General features: G+C 43.8%; 2 protein-coding genes across 2 annotated transcripts in view; one reads left to right on the top strand and one right to left on the bottom strand.

Annotated features, from left to right (window-relative positions):
- LOC143284856 (UDP-xylose and UDP-N-acetylglucosamine transporter-like) overlaps nucleotides 1-1,808 on the bottom strand; it is a 34,195-nt gene extending 32,387 nt beyond the window's left edge. Inside the window, exons 1-2 of the mRNA XM_076591960.1 lie at nucleotides 1,623-1,808; nucleotides 943-1,056 (exon numbers count right to left, since the gene is read on the bottom strand). Of these exons, the coding sequence (XP_076448075.1) occupies nucleotides 943-1,056; nucleotides 1,623-1,795 (287 nt within the window). The 5' untranslated portion in view covers nucleotides 1,796-1,808. The remainder of the gene's footprint in view (nucleotides 1-942; nucleotides 1,057-1,622) is intronic.
- A 1,507-nt stretch (nucleotides 1,809-3,315) lies between these two features.
- LOC143285299 (uncharacterized) lies at nucleotides 3,316-15,133 on the top strand. Its single transcript, XM_076592562.1, has 9 exons — nucleotides 3,316-3,485; nucleotides 4,131-4,386; nucleotides 5,462-5,652; nucleotides 6,558-6,644; nucleotides 8,949-9,080; nucleotides 9,582-9,690; nucleotides 10,132-10,217; nucleotides 12,830-14,003; nucleotides 14,768-15,133. Exons 1-9 carry the CDS (start codon nucleotides 3,447-3,449, stop codon nucleotides 14,809-14,811), a joined length of 2,118 nt encoding a protein of 705 aa, XP_076448677.1. The 5' UTR covers nucleotides 3,316-3,446; the 3' UTR covers nucleotides 14,812-15,133.
- Nucleotides 15,134-16,560: the final 1,427 nt, after the last annotated feature.

The following is a 16,560-nucleotide window of genomic DNA, read 5'->3' as shown; positions in this document are numbered from 1 at the left end:
ATCGGGAAGGCAGCCACAACGCTAGCCCGCCTCACACAAAGAGTGTGGACAAATCCCAAGCTGACCACAAAGACAAAGATGGCTGTATACAATGCCTGCATCCTCAGCACCTTGCTGTATGGCAGTGAGGCGTGGACCAATACCTTCCGCCTGAGAAACCTAAAGCGCATACTCAGCATCTCCTGGCAAGACAAGGTCACAAACACTGAAGTCCTGACTCGCACTGGCCTCCTGACCATGTATACCATGCTGAGACAGCGTCGGCTACACTGGCTGGGCCACGTTCGCCGCATGGAAGATGGTCGCATCCCAAAAGACATCCTTTATGGAGAGCTTGCCACAGGGCAGAGAAGCATCGGCCACCCACAGCTGAGATGCAAAGACATTTGCAAATGTGACATGAAGGCGCTTGAGATTAACACTGAGTCCTGGGAGGACCTTGCAGATGACCGCAACAGATGGAGAAACACTCTCAAGAATCAGCTATGGATTGGTGAGGACAAACTGTCAGCTGCTGCGGCAAAAAAGCGAGCTCACAGAAAAGGGACGGCAGCCAACAGACCAGCATCAGCTTACACATGTGACCACTGCAACAGAGACTCTCTCTCTCGTATTGGTCTCTACAGTCACAGGCGACGCTGCTTGGTCCAAGCAGACAGTCCAACTAGACATTAGGTCGGATATACTCTATCCATGGTCAACCATGACCGAAGGAGGCCTACTGCTATGTTTTTTTAGTTTTTTTTTACCATGATTGATGAGATAACTAGGACAGAGAGAAAGTAGAATATTCATGATAAGTCTGTACAGTGTAAGTAAGCGAAATAGTTAAAGAGGAAATGAGAAAAAATGTTTACATTAGGGCCTATCAACATGTCATATAAATATAAGTGTGTGCATGTGTGAGAGACTGAGAGAGTGAAAGACCATAAAGGAAGTTACCTTATTGGTATTGCTGGCCGCCTGGTCAGAAAGCGTGAAGTAAAGATGAACCCTTCCAAGGCGTTGAATACAAAAGCTGTGAATGTGATCAAGTTACCACTGTCTGGGAACTCTCTGCCAACACAGAATATCAATCAATTAGTATACATATAAAGTAATAGATAAGTCAATATGATTATATGATAAACAAGTGGCTGTGCGCATTAACTTGTGTGAAACTTGATTAAGTGATAAACAGAGAAGGCAGCTCTCTGAGTGACACAGACTGAATCAACACTTCTTTGCAGATGATTTTGTTGAATGATTGCAACACATTAAGTATGACGACTTTCAAAAGAGCTGAAAACCACAGAAATGTGATCGCAATATAAAATATTTGGTAACAATACTGATAAAATATTTATTTTTGGTACCAATACTGATAAAATATTTATTTTTGGTACCGATACTGAATACATGTTTCAAACACGCACGGAAATTGGCCGTTAAATATGTCCCTGAAAATACAATATTCAAATAGGATATACCTCCCTTTGAAACAAAAAGGTGACCATATCAAGTACACTATGACACCAGACACAGTGGTGATTATCACAGTCACAAATGACTGGGTTATTTTGAAGACGTAAACCCATACGGATCTATGTGAACAGACATTCACAGAAAAGTCGGCCGTTTACCTGATTAGTTCTTCCAAGAAAATTACATTACTGCAGCATCCAAGGAAGACAAACCCAATAGCTATCACTGCATGCATATTGTTATTTTGAGGTACTGCTGTTATTGCTCCCAAGAACGTGTGGTTCGTTTCCAAAAAACTCTCTCTTTCCTTCACCACTTCAGTTTGTTTCATATTCGGCGTTAGCGGAAACACGTCAACCTAAATTGGCTTCCGGTTATGTGGATCAACCAGATTAACTTCTTGTTTTATTTTGTTAATGCTTCCGTCAAGATGCTAATGGCGTTAAAGAATTACCTTAACTTATATTTCTTAGTCATTCTATAATGAAAATCCAACAACTAATTATCGTCAGAATGAAAATGAGGGTTACACGGGGAACTATGTTGTGCTTTGTGTGCCTGACATAGCGTATGAATTGTTCGTTTGTTAGCAGACGACAGTTTGTGAGTGGGCGGGGTGTTCGATGTGCGACATGTGCGACACAGCCATTGGATTGTCGCCGGAAAAAACAGTGTCACTCTTTATACTGGAAACACACATACGTTCCAAAAGCCCACGGACAACGACCCATGCAAACGGAAGGAGGTAGGGATTTGAAGAAAGGGGAGGATACAATGGAGAAAATAAAAAAGCATGAAGCACGAACTGAACACACGCACGCGGCGCGCGGCACTGGACGGACGCCGGCACGCACGGTCACACGCATTCACTGATTATTTTGATATAACTTTTTTTTTTCTAAGGTCTGCAGTCACCAGCCTATGTTTGACCGGACATTACACAAAATTCCTCCTCCTCCACTCACATGCATCTCCAACCACAAGTCCAGGGTATCATGGATGCACTGAGTCAGCGGCTCAGTTATTCCTTTAGTGTACTCAAGTTCGGGAAAGCCCCAAAATATGCCTGTCAGTCCATTTTGGGAGAGCTCTGTGCATTGTAAGTTTGGTGATGATGCCAATTAAATGTCAATTTCATTCCATTATAGTAACCATAATTTCTTAGATATACCTAATTGTGAGTGAACAATCCAACTGAAGAAATTAAAGAAGAATTCATACACAGAATTCAGCCGCGGCACTGGCAAAAATACCTTCCGATAGGGATGTCTACTGTCACCAGTCCTTTTCAACCTGTTCTTGGAGAACATCATGAGAGAGGCCCTCCTAGACTTCCACACTACCATCTCTGTAGGAGGAAGACCAGTCTGCAACCTACGCTTTGCAGATGACATTGACTTACTGGGAGGGAGCAACCAGGAACTCCAAGATCTGACAGACAGGCTGACTGATCGCGCAGGCGCTTACGGCATGGAAGTGACCGCTGAGAAAAGCAAGGTGATGGTCAACAGTAACACCAACGCCCACGCCAACATCACCATGAATGGCCAGGAACTTGAAGAGGTGGAAGCCTTCCGAAGTACTCAGTGGGAGCAACAGGCTAACAAAGGACGGCAGGTCGAAGTCAGAAGTGAAGAAAGCATGGCAAAAATTAGGTGAGAATTATGGCGATCTCTCAGGGGATCACATCCAGCAATTCTATTTATCCGTTTCGGCCACTGACATAAATATTTTGTAGGTTCATGGGTTTCAGCCATGATTTACGTGAGTTCGGGTGGATTCCGGTTGTTTGAGTGTATGTTTCGGTAGGTTGCACACAAAAGACAAACCGGATGCAGCAAAATGGCGGAATTTTACAAACTCAGAACCTAATCAGTTTATTTTCTAAAGATTTCAGTCCACAAACACTGTAATGATGGCATGCATATAAGACAATCTGCACATCAGAATTTACCAACAGTTTGAGGCATTTGCTGAGAATCATGTTCGAAATTCCAGACGACGACGATTTGTTCAGTGAGGTAAATAAATAACTGCACCACAACTGGGGCACACTATTTACAGTTCTAACTTTATAACTTATCATATGACATCATATCAAGTGTTACGGCTTTTAGGCTTTATATGCCCTTTGTCTGATCAATAGGACTTCGTTTAAAACAAATTTTTAGTACTTTATATCAGAGCACAATTATAATGTTATGGCTAGCTTCCTATGGAGAAATTAACTTTTAAAGTTTTAATCCATAATCATTCCAATGTTTCTACCGATGACGTTTCTTTTAAGCGCCTATTATTGATATATTATCTCTTGCCTTCTATGTGTTTTTGATTAATAGGAAGTAACTACCAAAAAGAACAATTGTATAATTTTATGTCCGCCTCAGTTTTTCACAGCAGCAGACAAGATATGTCTCTATCTGGCTCTCTCTCAGAGTCTGTCAGTCTCACAGTCAGTGACTCACAGTCCTTGTGACTTTTTCTTCCTTTTTTTTTTCTCCAAGGACAGACTTATTTGATGCCCCTTTCAAACTGTTTTGATATTTATGGCAATATCAATAATATGTATTAAACATTGCGATAGTTTGTGTAGTTGTGTGTGCAACAGTATATACTATTGTAATATCTTGTATTATTGATTCAAAGTTGAATCCTCGGATTCACAGGAAAATCTCAAAGACATTCTCCATGACATCAGCCACTGCCCTAAGCTACAGGACCAGACGGACCCCACAACTGCTAGTACTACAACTGCAAGCACTGGCCACAGCAAACAAGTCCATGGCCCATCAGGATCCAGTCGGACAGTGGATGTGACATCGATCAGTGCTGAGGAGAGGGGTGGACAGCGGCTGGGCAGTCCCAAGACCAAGAAAATGAGAGTGCTGACAGACGTCAATTATGTGCCCACCACTTCCGCTGGTAATATTTTTACAAAGATGTTGCAATCTGTTTCACAAGAATCACAGTCAGTTTTTGTTTTTTTTTTGTTTTTTTTTCAAATTTTTGATCATCTGAGGTTTTGGCACACAATGAAGTGTGCATGTAATACATTTTTAACCCTTTCAGCTATTTGCCTCAGGGAGGGTAATGATTTAAAAAAAAAAAAGCATTATATATATTATATATTATAAACTATACTTTTCTGTAAGGAATATGAACAAGTTATCCAATTATGACATTTTCACATGAATTATAATGATTTTGCAAATGGAAAATTCCTGCAATGAAATTTCCACCATCGGGCACTTTTTTTTTTTACACAATGGAAGGGGGTGGAAATTTCTGTCTTGGGGCACATAAGGGGTTGATACATGATATATTAACATTGCTACTGAGTAATTGCAAGATGTGAGGATGAAATACAAATGATGAATGTATTACTCAATTCAGCCTGCAGTAGAGCACTGATGAAGGCAGCCAGATGGAAGCAGAGAGCTTTGCTGAATGTTAGCTTTATTTTTTTTTTTTTAGTGTACGGTTAAAGAACTTTCCAGCAAGGTAATACTGTTACTAATATTAACATCGTGCTGAAGGTAACTAAAGATGTGATCATGAACTATAAACAATCAAGGTTTTACACTTGATTAGTTGATATTATAGCTGATTAACCCCTGCCAGGAAAAAAGAAAGAAAAAAAAAAAGGTAAAAAGTGGTGTTTCAAGTCATAAATCGGTATCCAGAGCAATTAGCCCAAAACTGAGTAAATGATCTGGAAATAATATACCACTCTAAATCAAATGTGTGGATTTTCAGCCTTCCAGCTTCCAGACTTACTTCCATTCTTTAGATGATTTCATCAGTGATGTCACTATGCCCATGAAATTTTTACGGGCATGGCAGTCGAGAGGTTTTGATAATACTTTTTTTTTTTAAGTTACAAGTAAGCATCTGATATGTTCAAAACCACTGCTTTTGTATTACTGACTGTAAGTGTAAAGGAACCCAATCTGATTTACTCTGACTTGTTTTATGATTATGTCCATTTTATTCCCAGTGGTTCACAATGCCAAGGCAGATGAAGTTTCAGCCGGTCAGAGAAACTGTACAGACGTTTCCAGCAAAGCTCTGTCTAGCCACCACGCTGTCGCTGCCGTGGCAATGGACACGGAGAGCGACGTGGCGCTGCCGTCGAGACGGCGAAGTCTGCGCAAATTTCCTGGTCCTGCGGGAATCCTACCTCCGGCTGTAAGGAGCCAGTGCTGTTCAGTGTTACTGTTCTTGAAAGCTGATACATGCTAGTCGTAGACTGTAAACTGTTTGTGACAGTTGACTCATGCTAGTCATAGTCTGTAATACAGTGTAAACTGTTTGTGACAGCTGACTCTTGCTAGTCATGGACTGTAACTGTGACAGCTGGCTCATGCTGGTTGTAGACTGTTCTTGACAACTGACTTATAATACTTACTAGTTAAACTGTCCGTGAAAGACTCATACTACTTACAAGTCATTGAGCGTAAACTGTTTGTGACAGCTGACTCATTCTCCGTACTAGTTATAGACTTAAACTGTTCCCAACGCCTCACTCATATGCTTTCAGCTGTCTATGACAGCTAACTCATGCTAGTCATAGACTTATATAGACTGCAAACTTCTTGGGACAGCTGACTCATCGAAAATAGACTGATTCAAAGCAAATGCTGTTCACCTTTGTCAGCGTTTGGTTTATGAATTATGCTATTTATTTTGTGCTGGAAGACAACTCATTTTCATCTACGTAAATTCATAAAACTTGAGAAGGGTGTGTAACTTGTTCTAACATCTGGAACATAGATTGTGTAAATATGTTGAAGTTTTTTGTTTGTTTGAAAAGAAAAAAAAAATGTTGAATGTAGTTTTTTGGTATGTTTTTATGCTTGCTTTCTTTTGACATTGCTGGACTGAAGCTGTGATTCAGCTTAATACATATGATCGTAGTATGCTCCATGGACCATAAAGGGTAAACTGATTGAATTTGTTTGATCTTTCAAGTCCATGAGCTAATCCATCATGTCTTTTAGGCCTGGGGTGGTCAGTCGGAGTTGCTGTCTGTGTAAATGTTTGATAACAGTCTTCATACACACAAATGATTTGTGGTTGTGTTGTCTGCACAGAAACCCTCGGAGCTGGCGTCTCTCGCGAAGAAAAGTCCTGGGACCAGCCCGGAGATTGTGCCTGAAAACTCCCACAGGAAGCCAGAGGTAGGATGATATGACTGAATATTATGCTACGCTAGTGTTGATGTGTTTCTTCCGGTCTTCAGCCTTAGAGATAGTGATCACAGGTGTGTGTGTGTGTGTGTGTGTGTGTGCGCGTGCGTGCGTGTGTGCGTGCGTGCATGTGTGCGTGTGTGTGGTGTGTGTGTGTGTGTGTTTTATCTTCAGTTTAACGTCTATTCACTATAAGTGTTTTTAGACGGAAAGGAGTAAAGAAGTGGATAAAGGAAAGGGAATGCATGTGAATATTAGTGTAAAAAAAAGTATTCATGTTATGTATCAGAGGAAAAGTATATTATAAGAAAAAGGTCTAAAGAGATTGTGGTGTGTATTGAATGAGGTGTCATGGGAAGGAGAATATGTATATGCATATCAACAAGTATTAACCTACAACAATGTAAATATAAATAACAACATTAATTATAACACATCAAAGGAGGATACCAACTGGACTGGAGTTTAAAATTTCCGAAAACATTCTAAGCAATGAATAATCATTCAAAATCTTTTCAGTGGCTAATGAAATATTAGAAGAAAAGTCATCAACTACAAATATACATTTTATATTTTTATTTTGTGTGTGTGTGTGTGTGTGTGAGAGAGAGAGAGAGAATACTGAGAGAGAGAGAGAGAGAGAATACTGATCTTGTAGTCTATTCAGTGTGAGACAGGGAGATATTGCAAAAGAGCGAGTTTTGTGCTTGGATGTCTTTTCTGAAGACTAGAGTGGTAGAGTTTTGTTGTTTTGTTTTTTGTGCCTTTTGTAAGAAGTGATAGACGGGCGCAATAGCCGAGTGGTCAAAGCGTTGGACTGTCAATCTGAGGGTCCCGGGTTCAAATCACGGTAACGGTGCCTGGTGGGTAAAGGGTGGAGATTTTTACGATCTCCCAGGTCAACATATGTGCAGACCTGCTAGTGCCTGAACCCCCTTCGTATGTATATGCAAGCAGAAGATCAAATACGCACGTTAAAGATCCTGTAATCCATGTCAGCGTTCGGTGGGTGATGGAAACAAGAACATACCCAGCATGCACACCCCCGAAAACTGAGTATGGCTGCCTGCATGGCGGGGTAAAAACGGTCGTACACATAAAAGCCCACTCGTGTGCATACGAGTGAACGTGGGAGTTGCAGCCCACGAACGCAGAAGAAGAAGAAGAAGAAGTGAAAACTATAATTCAAATACATTGCATCCATACATTTTACAGCAGTGAAGTCTTCATGCTATGACTCCATGCATGTCGATTGAACTGAGTTACAGTCATGTCTCTGTGCTTTGTATTATTGTATTGCTTTTTTGTCACAACAGATTTCTACGCTAAACTTGAGATTTGGGCTGGTCTCCCTGGACAGAGCGTATCCTCACAGTGCAGCGCCACCCATGTATCTTTTCTTTCTTCTTTCTGCAAGTGTATCATTATGTTTTACTGTCAAAGTGGATTTTTTTTTTTTTTGTTTGCCATGCATACCTTTTGTCGCCGTGGGTTCTTTTTGTGTGCAAAGTGCTGCTGTTCATGGGACCTTGTTTTATCACCCACTCAAGGTCCAGTGAAATGGAGAGAATAAAAATGTAGGTTTGTACATGGGATTTCAACCTGTTGACGCAAGGCGAGCGCATTACCACGAGGCCACCGCTCCACCATGCCTAGCATCAGTACATGCACAAATCATTTTCTTGAGGAGCGCACAGTCCACTGACGGGTGCAATAGCCGAGTGGTTAAAGTGTTGGGCTCTTAATCCGAGGGTCCTAGGCTTGAATCTTGGTAACGGCGCCTGGTGGGTAAAGGGTGGAGGTTTTTCCAGCGTCCCCAGGTCAACCTGTGTGAAAACCTGTTAGTGCCTGAATTCCCTTTGTGTGTATAATACACACACAAAAGATCAAATACGCATGTTAGAAAGATCCTGTAATCCATGTCAGCGTTCGATGGGTTGCGGAAACAAGAACATACCCAGCATGCACACCCCCCCAAAACCGAGTATGGTTGCCTAAATGGCGGGGTTTATGAACAAAACTGTCATACACGTATAATGTTGCATGTCTATATGAGTGTGTATGTGTCGGTGTGTGTTACTGAAACCTGATTGAATGACACAGGTAACGGATGACAAGCGCCCAAACGGTAGCCGTCAGTCGCCTCTACCCAAGTAGGCAGCTTGTTGTGCAAACGGTTTGTTTGCAGACCTCTTAGAGCTTGGTCTTCGACTGATAGTATCAGTATCAGTATAGGTGCTGTGTAGTACTCAGCATCATCATCACTGAAGCTGGTCTTTGACGTTGATTTATCAGGAGGAGGTAAGCGGTTCACAGACAGGGGGGGAGCTGTTTGGGGGAGCGGCATGGCGGTCGTTGACTGCAGACCTGGAACCAGGGGCGGACAGCGTGCTGACCAAGTTCTCTGTACGAGCCATGCTGCATAAGGTATTGGGGGTGTGGGGGGGGAAGGGAGGCGGGTGTGTGTGTGTGGGGGGGGGGGGGGACAATCGGTACCACCGTTTTTGTTTTTGTTTTTTTTGACTCACTTGTATATACTAATGACAATAATGGCTTAGTCGCGGAGCCAGACTGAGTGAGCGTCTCTCCCAGAGTGGAGACTGCCACCCACGTCCCTCAAACAACAGCCCCCCATGAATCTGCCGACACTGACGACATTGACAGGACTCACCCCAAGCACGGAAGTGGAGGGGTATCGAAACTGAGGTCACCATGAGAGCAGGGCATGAAAGGCCACAGACTTTGAGACTATTTTGTTTTATATTGATGACGATGAAGGAGGAGGAGGAGGAGGATGACGATGTTGCTATGGAGGTCCATTTTGGTTTGGGACTGCTCAACCATTAAATTTGTGTGTGTGTGTGTGTGTGCGTGCATACATGGCGTGCATGCATGCATGTGTGTGTGTGTGTGCGTGTGTGTTTCCAGGCCAGCAGAAGGCTTCTGCCGAAGGGCAAGGTTCCCCTGATGGTGGGGGTTCTGGAATCCATCGACTCCCAGGGCACCGACGCCAGTGTGGTGCTGCGTGATGCCACAGGTCAGATCGCTTGCTTTACTGCTGAACAGGAAAGGCTGTGCTGTGTGTGTGTGTGTGTGTCTGTGTGTGCACAAGGGTACCTTATAGTTTGGATAGTGTGTGTCCAGGTGTTTTCAATGTATTTTAACATTATTTTATTTTCATGTCAGTTTTTATACATATATCTTTTTTCTTTCCTCTTACTAGTGTTGGTGTCATTGTAAAGCAAGTAGTACTCTGCAATATGTGTAGAGCACTAAGTAGCAGAATTATCCTTTAATAATAATTCATATTACATAATGATGACAGTAATATTGACACGATTGCCTGTCATTTGAATATGCCTTTTACAAATGAATGTTAAAGGCTTTTAAAAAGTTGCTCTTTTTGATATTGTGGAAAAACGTGCCTGAACCCTGTGAAAGAAAGGGAAAAAAGTAAGCGTGAGCTGTTGTCCTGCAGGTCAGATGCAAGGTACCCTGCACAGGGAGGCACTGAAAGACTTCAGTCTGGACCTGCAGACTGGCGCCGCCCTTGTGCTGAGACAGGTGAGGCTACTACATCTGCCTGTGTTCACCTGTGTTCTGTGCTGTTTATTATTATTTATGATTATTATTATTATTATTATTTATTTATTTATTTGTTTACTTTTATATTATTATTATTTTTTGTTTGTTTGTTTTGTTTTGTACGCTTATATTTGACTTCATCAAGTTTTTGCGCCTTATACATATTAGTTGATACATATTAGTTGTAGTAGTAGTAGTTCTTTTTTATGTATTTATTTATTATTTATTTCCTTTTTTTTTTTCTTCTCAAGGCCTGACTAAGTGCGTTGGGTTACGCTGCTGGTCAGGCACCTGCTTGGCAGATGTGGTGTAGCGTATATGGATTTGTCCGAACGCAGTGACACCTCCTTGAGCTACTGAAACTGAAACTGAAACTGTGCTGTTTATGATCTTCTTCTTTGTTTCGTGGGCTGCGACTCCAGAGATGTGCCAGTGGGTTACGATTTTGGCTGTATTTTGTTACGCTTGACTGCAGTTTATTCCGACGTTACTCACTCACTCACTCATTCCCTCGACCGCTGGGGTCGTTGGGGTGACATGAGGAAGATGTCATAGCTCGCCACGCCGTTCTGTTGGCAGCTGTCGTGAGGAGATCTGGCATCGTCTTTTTGGTCCATTCCTTGACGCCCCCGTCTGCGCCCTCCCTCTACAGTCCCTTGCAGGATGGTTTTGGAGAGGGTGTTATGTCGTATGACGTGACCAAACCATGCCATCTTCCGTCGTTTGACAGTCGCCAGCAGTGGTTCTTGGGGCCCAACAAGGTTGCTGACCAGGTTCCGCACATAGTCATTGGTCTTGTGCTCCTTGTAGGAGATGTAGTAGTCTCCTCAAGCACTTGGTTTCGAATGCTTGGATTCTTCTTTCTGTTTCTGCCATCAGTGTCCATGTCTCACATCCATATAAAAGGATGGAGACCACCAGTGACTTGCAGAGCAGGAATTTTGTGTGGAATGAACGTCAGAATTGTTCATTTTCGACTACATAGCATGGCCGCATGCTTTCCTGTCGTAACATTACACAGATGGTCTAGACTTACCGATCACGAGGCCAGGGCAGTCACTACTGACCCTGGTCTGACGTGACGATGCTCAGCTAATCGCATGTGTGTTTACATTGAAACAGCATTGAGTGGACCAATCAGCTTAATTGTTTGCCTAGAACAAGAGAGAACGTGGCTGAATCAAGTTGCGTCTGGGTCAAACAGCGTCTGTGCCCATTTGCGGATGTGGCTTGGAGTCCTTGTGTCCCTTCCAAATTCAAAATGTAGGCGCATCTACAAGATCCGATGGCAGGAGAAGATCCGAAACGAAGATCTGTGGGAGCGAGCGGGACAGGAACCAGTGGCCAAGCAGATACTGCGGAGGAAGTGGGGCTGGATCGGACACACCCTCAGGAAGCCAGCATCCAGCATCACACGCCAATCCCTGACCTGGAACCCGCAGGGAAAGAGGAAGAGAGGCCGGCCTCGCAACAGCTGGAGGCGAGATACCGAGGCAGAGGTGAAGCAGCAAGGGACCAACTGGACTGGAATGGCCAGAACAGCCCAGAACAGAGTGCGATGGCGAGGGGTCGTCGATGGCCTATGCTCCACCAGGAGCAATGGGCAAAATGAAATGAATGAATGAAAGTTCCTGATTGTTCTACAAGCACTTGACAGGGGTTGGTATCTCTGCGACTCCAACGATCACTCATATACATGAGTGGGCTTTTATGTGTTTGACCATTCTTACCCTCGGCCATGTAGGCAGTCATATTTTGTTGTTTTTTCCGTAGGGTGTATGCTGTGTATGCTCCTGTTTCCATTACTCACCAAACCCTGACATGGATTACAGGATCTTTAACGTGCGTATTTGATCTTCTGCATGCATATACACTTGAAGGGGGTTTAGGCACTGGCAGGTCTGCACATCCGTTGACCTGGGAGATTTGAAAAAATCTCCACCCTTTTACCCACCAGGCGCCTTGACCAGGACTCAAACCTGAGACCCTCGCATTGAAAGTTGAATGCCTGGTAACACTGAAGAAGAAGAAGAAGAAAGTTGAATGCCTGGTAACACTGAAGAAGAAGAAGAAGAAGAAGAAGAAAGTTGAATGCCTGGTAACACTGAAGAAGAAGAAGAAGAAAGTTGAATGCCTGGTAACACTGAAGAAGAAGAAGAAGAAGAAAGTTGAATGCCTGGTAACGCTGAAGAAGAAGAAGAAGAAGAAAGTTGAATGCCTGGTAACGCTGAAGAAGAAGAAGAAGAAGAAAGTTGAATGCCTGGTAACGCTGAAGAAGAAGAAGAAGAAAGTTGAATGCTTTAATCACTTGGCTGTTGCGCCTGTCTGTTGTGTTATTTTTTTTTTATGATAATGATAATAATGATAAATAATAATAAGAATGAGAGTTGCTGTTGCAGAACTGGGTAGGCATTGGACTTCTGATCCAGTGTTGACAAGTCGTCAGTCACACACACACACGTACACATTTACACACACAGACACTCTTTCCATCACTGTCTCTTTCACTCATGGGTGGTGTGTGAATGTACTGTTGTTATGATTTATCATCATTACGATTAATTCTCGACGTCAACTGTTCCCTGTTCCAGGTGAGCGTGATCAGCCCCTCCTCCCGGACCCACTACCTCAACATCACGGCCGGCAACATCGTCGCCATCTACCCGGCCGACGCTCAGCGAGCCCCCACCGTCCTCCCCTCCTCCCCGGACCTCACCACGTCTGCCCAGCCCTGCCGGGAGAAGACGATAAAGCAGTGCATCCGTGCTGCAGAAATCGAGCTTCTGGAGGCGGCCAACGCTGCCAAGGAGTCCGCACTGTCCCGGCTGCGTCAGCGCGGATCTCCCGCACAGAACTCTTCCCCTGTGTCCCCTCACGTCAGTGCCCCTCCACGTCCAGGACTGTTCAGTAACACTCCCCGCATTCCTGTAGCGAGGGGTTCGGCGTCCGGTCCTTTCACGCCTCACAGGTCTGGGCAGGGTGGGTCATCTGCCGTCACTGCTCCAGCCAGTGGTGGTCGGTTCACGTTTAAGAACCCGGCGTCTGCGTCACCGCAGGTGAGGGCGCCAACCCCTGGTAACAGAGCTATGGCCGTAGGTGGTGGTGACAAGTCAGAGTTCAGGATCAGTGGTGGTGGTAGCTCTTCGTTCCCACAAGGCTCCTCGTCGGTGCATGGTGGCTCACGGTTTTCTAACACAAGACAGCAGCAGACGCCCGGCACTCCACCCTCTCGTGTCGCTGGGCTGCCGCAGTCATCGGCGCAGGCCAGGATTTCTGGTCACAGTGTTGGTAACAGACTCGAACCACCTACGCCGTACAGTGCCTGCAACACCACGACCCAGGCTATAGCGTCTGGCACTCCATCCGGGAGCTCTGCCAGTTGTTACACGTCGGACAGGGCGGCAGGTATCAGGTTGGCAGGCGCGCCAACGTCCACAGACCCATCCCATAGTAACACCTCCGCCCCCCAGTCCTCCTCACAACAACAGCAATCCAAATGGACCTTCAAACGTAAAGGGTTCGACCCCACCCCCACACAAGCAGTGTCACGTCCCAGTGCTGCCAGTGCCAATGGTGAGGGGAAGTGGCCTCGGCTGCAGGCGGGGGGGCTCCCGGCACATGCCCCCACAGACGGTTCCCCTGTGAGGGGGGAAGGTTCCGGAAGCTCTGTACCCCTGCAGGCATCTGTGGCCTCGGCAGGGTGGGGTCCAGGGATGCGGAGCGTGGCTGCTGCAGCCCAGGGAGCTGGTGGCATGTGGGACGATGGTTAGTGCTCTGTTTGTTGATTGTATGATAGTACATAATGTTTGTGAAGGTTTTTAACTCACTCAGTACGGCCAGTCCTCTTTTCTCCTCTACACAGACCCCTCGGATGTCCAGTGGGTGTGTCAATGACCCAACCTTTAGCTTTCGTCGTCAGAATTGTGATATTCTTTGTCAACATTCACCTCTTCAGTATAAGAGCCTTCCGCTTGCAATATTTTGATGGTGGTAATTGGGGTGAAACGCAGTTAACGTTGTCTCTTTCGCCGTTCGTATGGAGAGAGTTAAACAGTTTTTAAGATTTTGTCTGCTTGTTAACTATATAATAGTATATAATGTTCATGAAGATTTTAAAGTTTTTAAGAATTTCTGGGGGGCGGGAGGGGGGCGGGGGGGGGATCCGATTTACTGTGTTCAGTGGATTCTTATCCATTTCTTCCATGCCTGCTTCTGTGTATATGGGATCATGGTCTGTACTCTGTGGTTAACTATGTAATGTTCATGAAGGTTTTAAAAACTTTTTGGGGGCTTTGTGGAAAAAGAAAATCCATCATTTTATTTTATGGATTCACATCTGTTTCTTACATGCATGCATGTGTGTGTGTGTGTGTGTGTGCATTTTCCAATTTGAAACACCTGTGGTGTACCAGGTACTTTTAGAATAATTGATTTATATGTTTATAATTAGTTCATTTGTTTTTTGGGGTTTCGCCGGATCATGTTTTGTATGTATACATATTTCATGTCTGTCACTGAATATGTTTCAGAGCTGGACGATGACATCCTGTCTCAGTTATCTGACGACTTCTGAGGACAAGAGTGCAGCTAAGCTCATGGGTCTTCACCTCCCACTGAGATACGGGGACTGCTATTAACAGGACCTGTGTGTGCAGTGGTGTCTGGGTGGTGGTGAAGGGTGTTTTTGTCAGAGCCAGAGAGACCCCGAGGTTTGAAACTTCAAAGGCATTTGCGTTTTGTGTTTTTGCAAAGGTGTGGTGAATCTGAAAGGCATGTATCTTTCTGAGAGTGAGGAGCCTGAGACGTGAGCTTCATACTTTAAAGGCCGATTGTTTTTTGTTTTTTTTACAAAAGTGTGGTAAAAAAGGCCTCTTTCTGAAAGGCAAGAGACCAGAGTGTGGTGCTTCAAGTTCAACAGCAAATTTATTTGTATTTTGCAAAGGCATTTCCACCTTTGCTGCTGCTGTTCCAGACCTTGGATTGTGACCTGGATAGCAATGCGAGGTGTGGGGAAAAAAAAATTGGGGGGGTGAGGGGGGTGCGTTGCAGCAGGCATTCATCCTACACACACATGAAACACAGAAGACACAGCTGATCTGTTGGATTCATTTCTTCCTTGAAAATAATTCTAGGATTCAGTATACTTTGCATCCTTGTATGTTTGCAGAGAGTAAAAAATGGTGAAACATTTTACCATGGATGCTTCAGAGATAAGTGTAAAATACTTGAAGACATAGAGATGTGTAAGTGTATGTGCTTGCATGTGACTGTGCCCAAACATGTGTCGGTGTGTAGACATGTTTACACGTGTGTGAATGTGACATTGTGTGAAAGTGTTGACGCATGCAGTCATTTGTGTTGATATGCACACAGAGCAGAGCTTTGTGAAGCTGAACATAAGTGAATTATGCATTCAGAAATTATGAGGTTAGTAGGGTTTTTTTTCTTCTTCTTTCTGTCTTACATATAATACATGTAAAGTATTGCACATGCACTGCATGCTTCTGTTTGTCTCTCCTGTAGCAGTGTTAATCTCCTGGATGAACTTTCATTTTAGTTCAGTAACAACTTTCTGTGGTGCAAAATCAGATTGTGTGTGTGTGTGTGTGTGTGTGTGTGTGTGTGTTGATTGTGCTCTTTGAATGCCAAGAAACTGCCATCATCATCTGATTGTGATGTTTCTAAGTCTTCCAAGAATTTTCTCCAGTCAGCAGGACTTTTTTTTTTTCTTTTTAAATACCAAAACTAGATTCCAGCAGGTATGCATGCATATATATATATATATACAAATGTGTTTGTGGGGGTGGGTGGGGGTATGTATGTATTGTGTATATGTGTGTGTGTATAGTTTGATGGGAACATTTTTGTTGTGTAACATCGATGAAATGTGTGATGTTGAATAATATGTGTTTTGTAAAGCACCAAGAGCAGTTTTCTGGATGGATATATATATATATATATATATATATATAACACTGTCCATTATTATTATTATTATTATTCTTATTATCATCATGAACCCACAGACACACTGACATCCCAGTTACACAAATGATATGAACACATGTGAAGACACCCAGTTGATTTGCAGACAGGCCAGAAGCCAGAATTTTTTTTTTCTTTTTAATGAACGCTTCTCTTTTTTTTTTTTCTCCCAGCGACAGAACCACACTCATCATGGTCATCAGTGCCACAGAACAGGTCATCATGGGGAAATACCAGGTGTGACAGTAAAGGGATGGGCACTTTCCACTGTCTCCCTGGGTATGACTCACATGTCCTCTGTGTGTGTGTGTGTGTGTGAGACAGCAGGCTTTTTTTT

This window comes from Babylonia areolata, chromosome 8, assembly GCF_041734735.1.
Source record: "Babylonia areolata isolate BAREFJ2019XMU chromosome 8, ASM4173473v1, whole genome shotgun sequence".
NCBI classification, from domain to species: Eukaryota; Metazoa; Mollusca; class Gastropoda; order Neogastropoda; family Buccinidae; genus Babylonia; species Babylonia areolata.
This window is presented reverse-complemented; position numbering and strand designations above follow the sequence as displayed.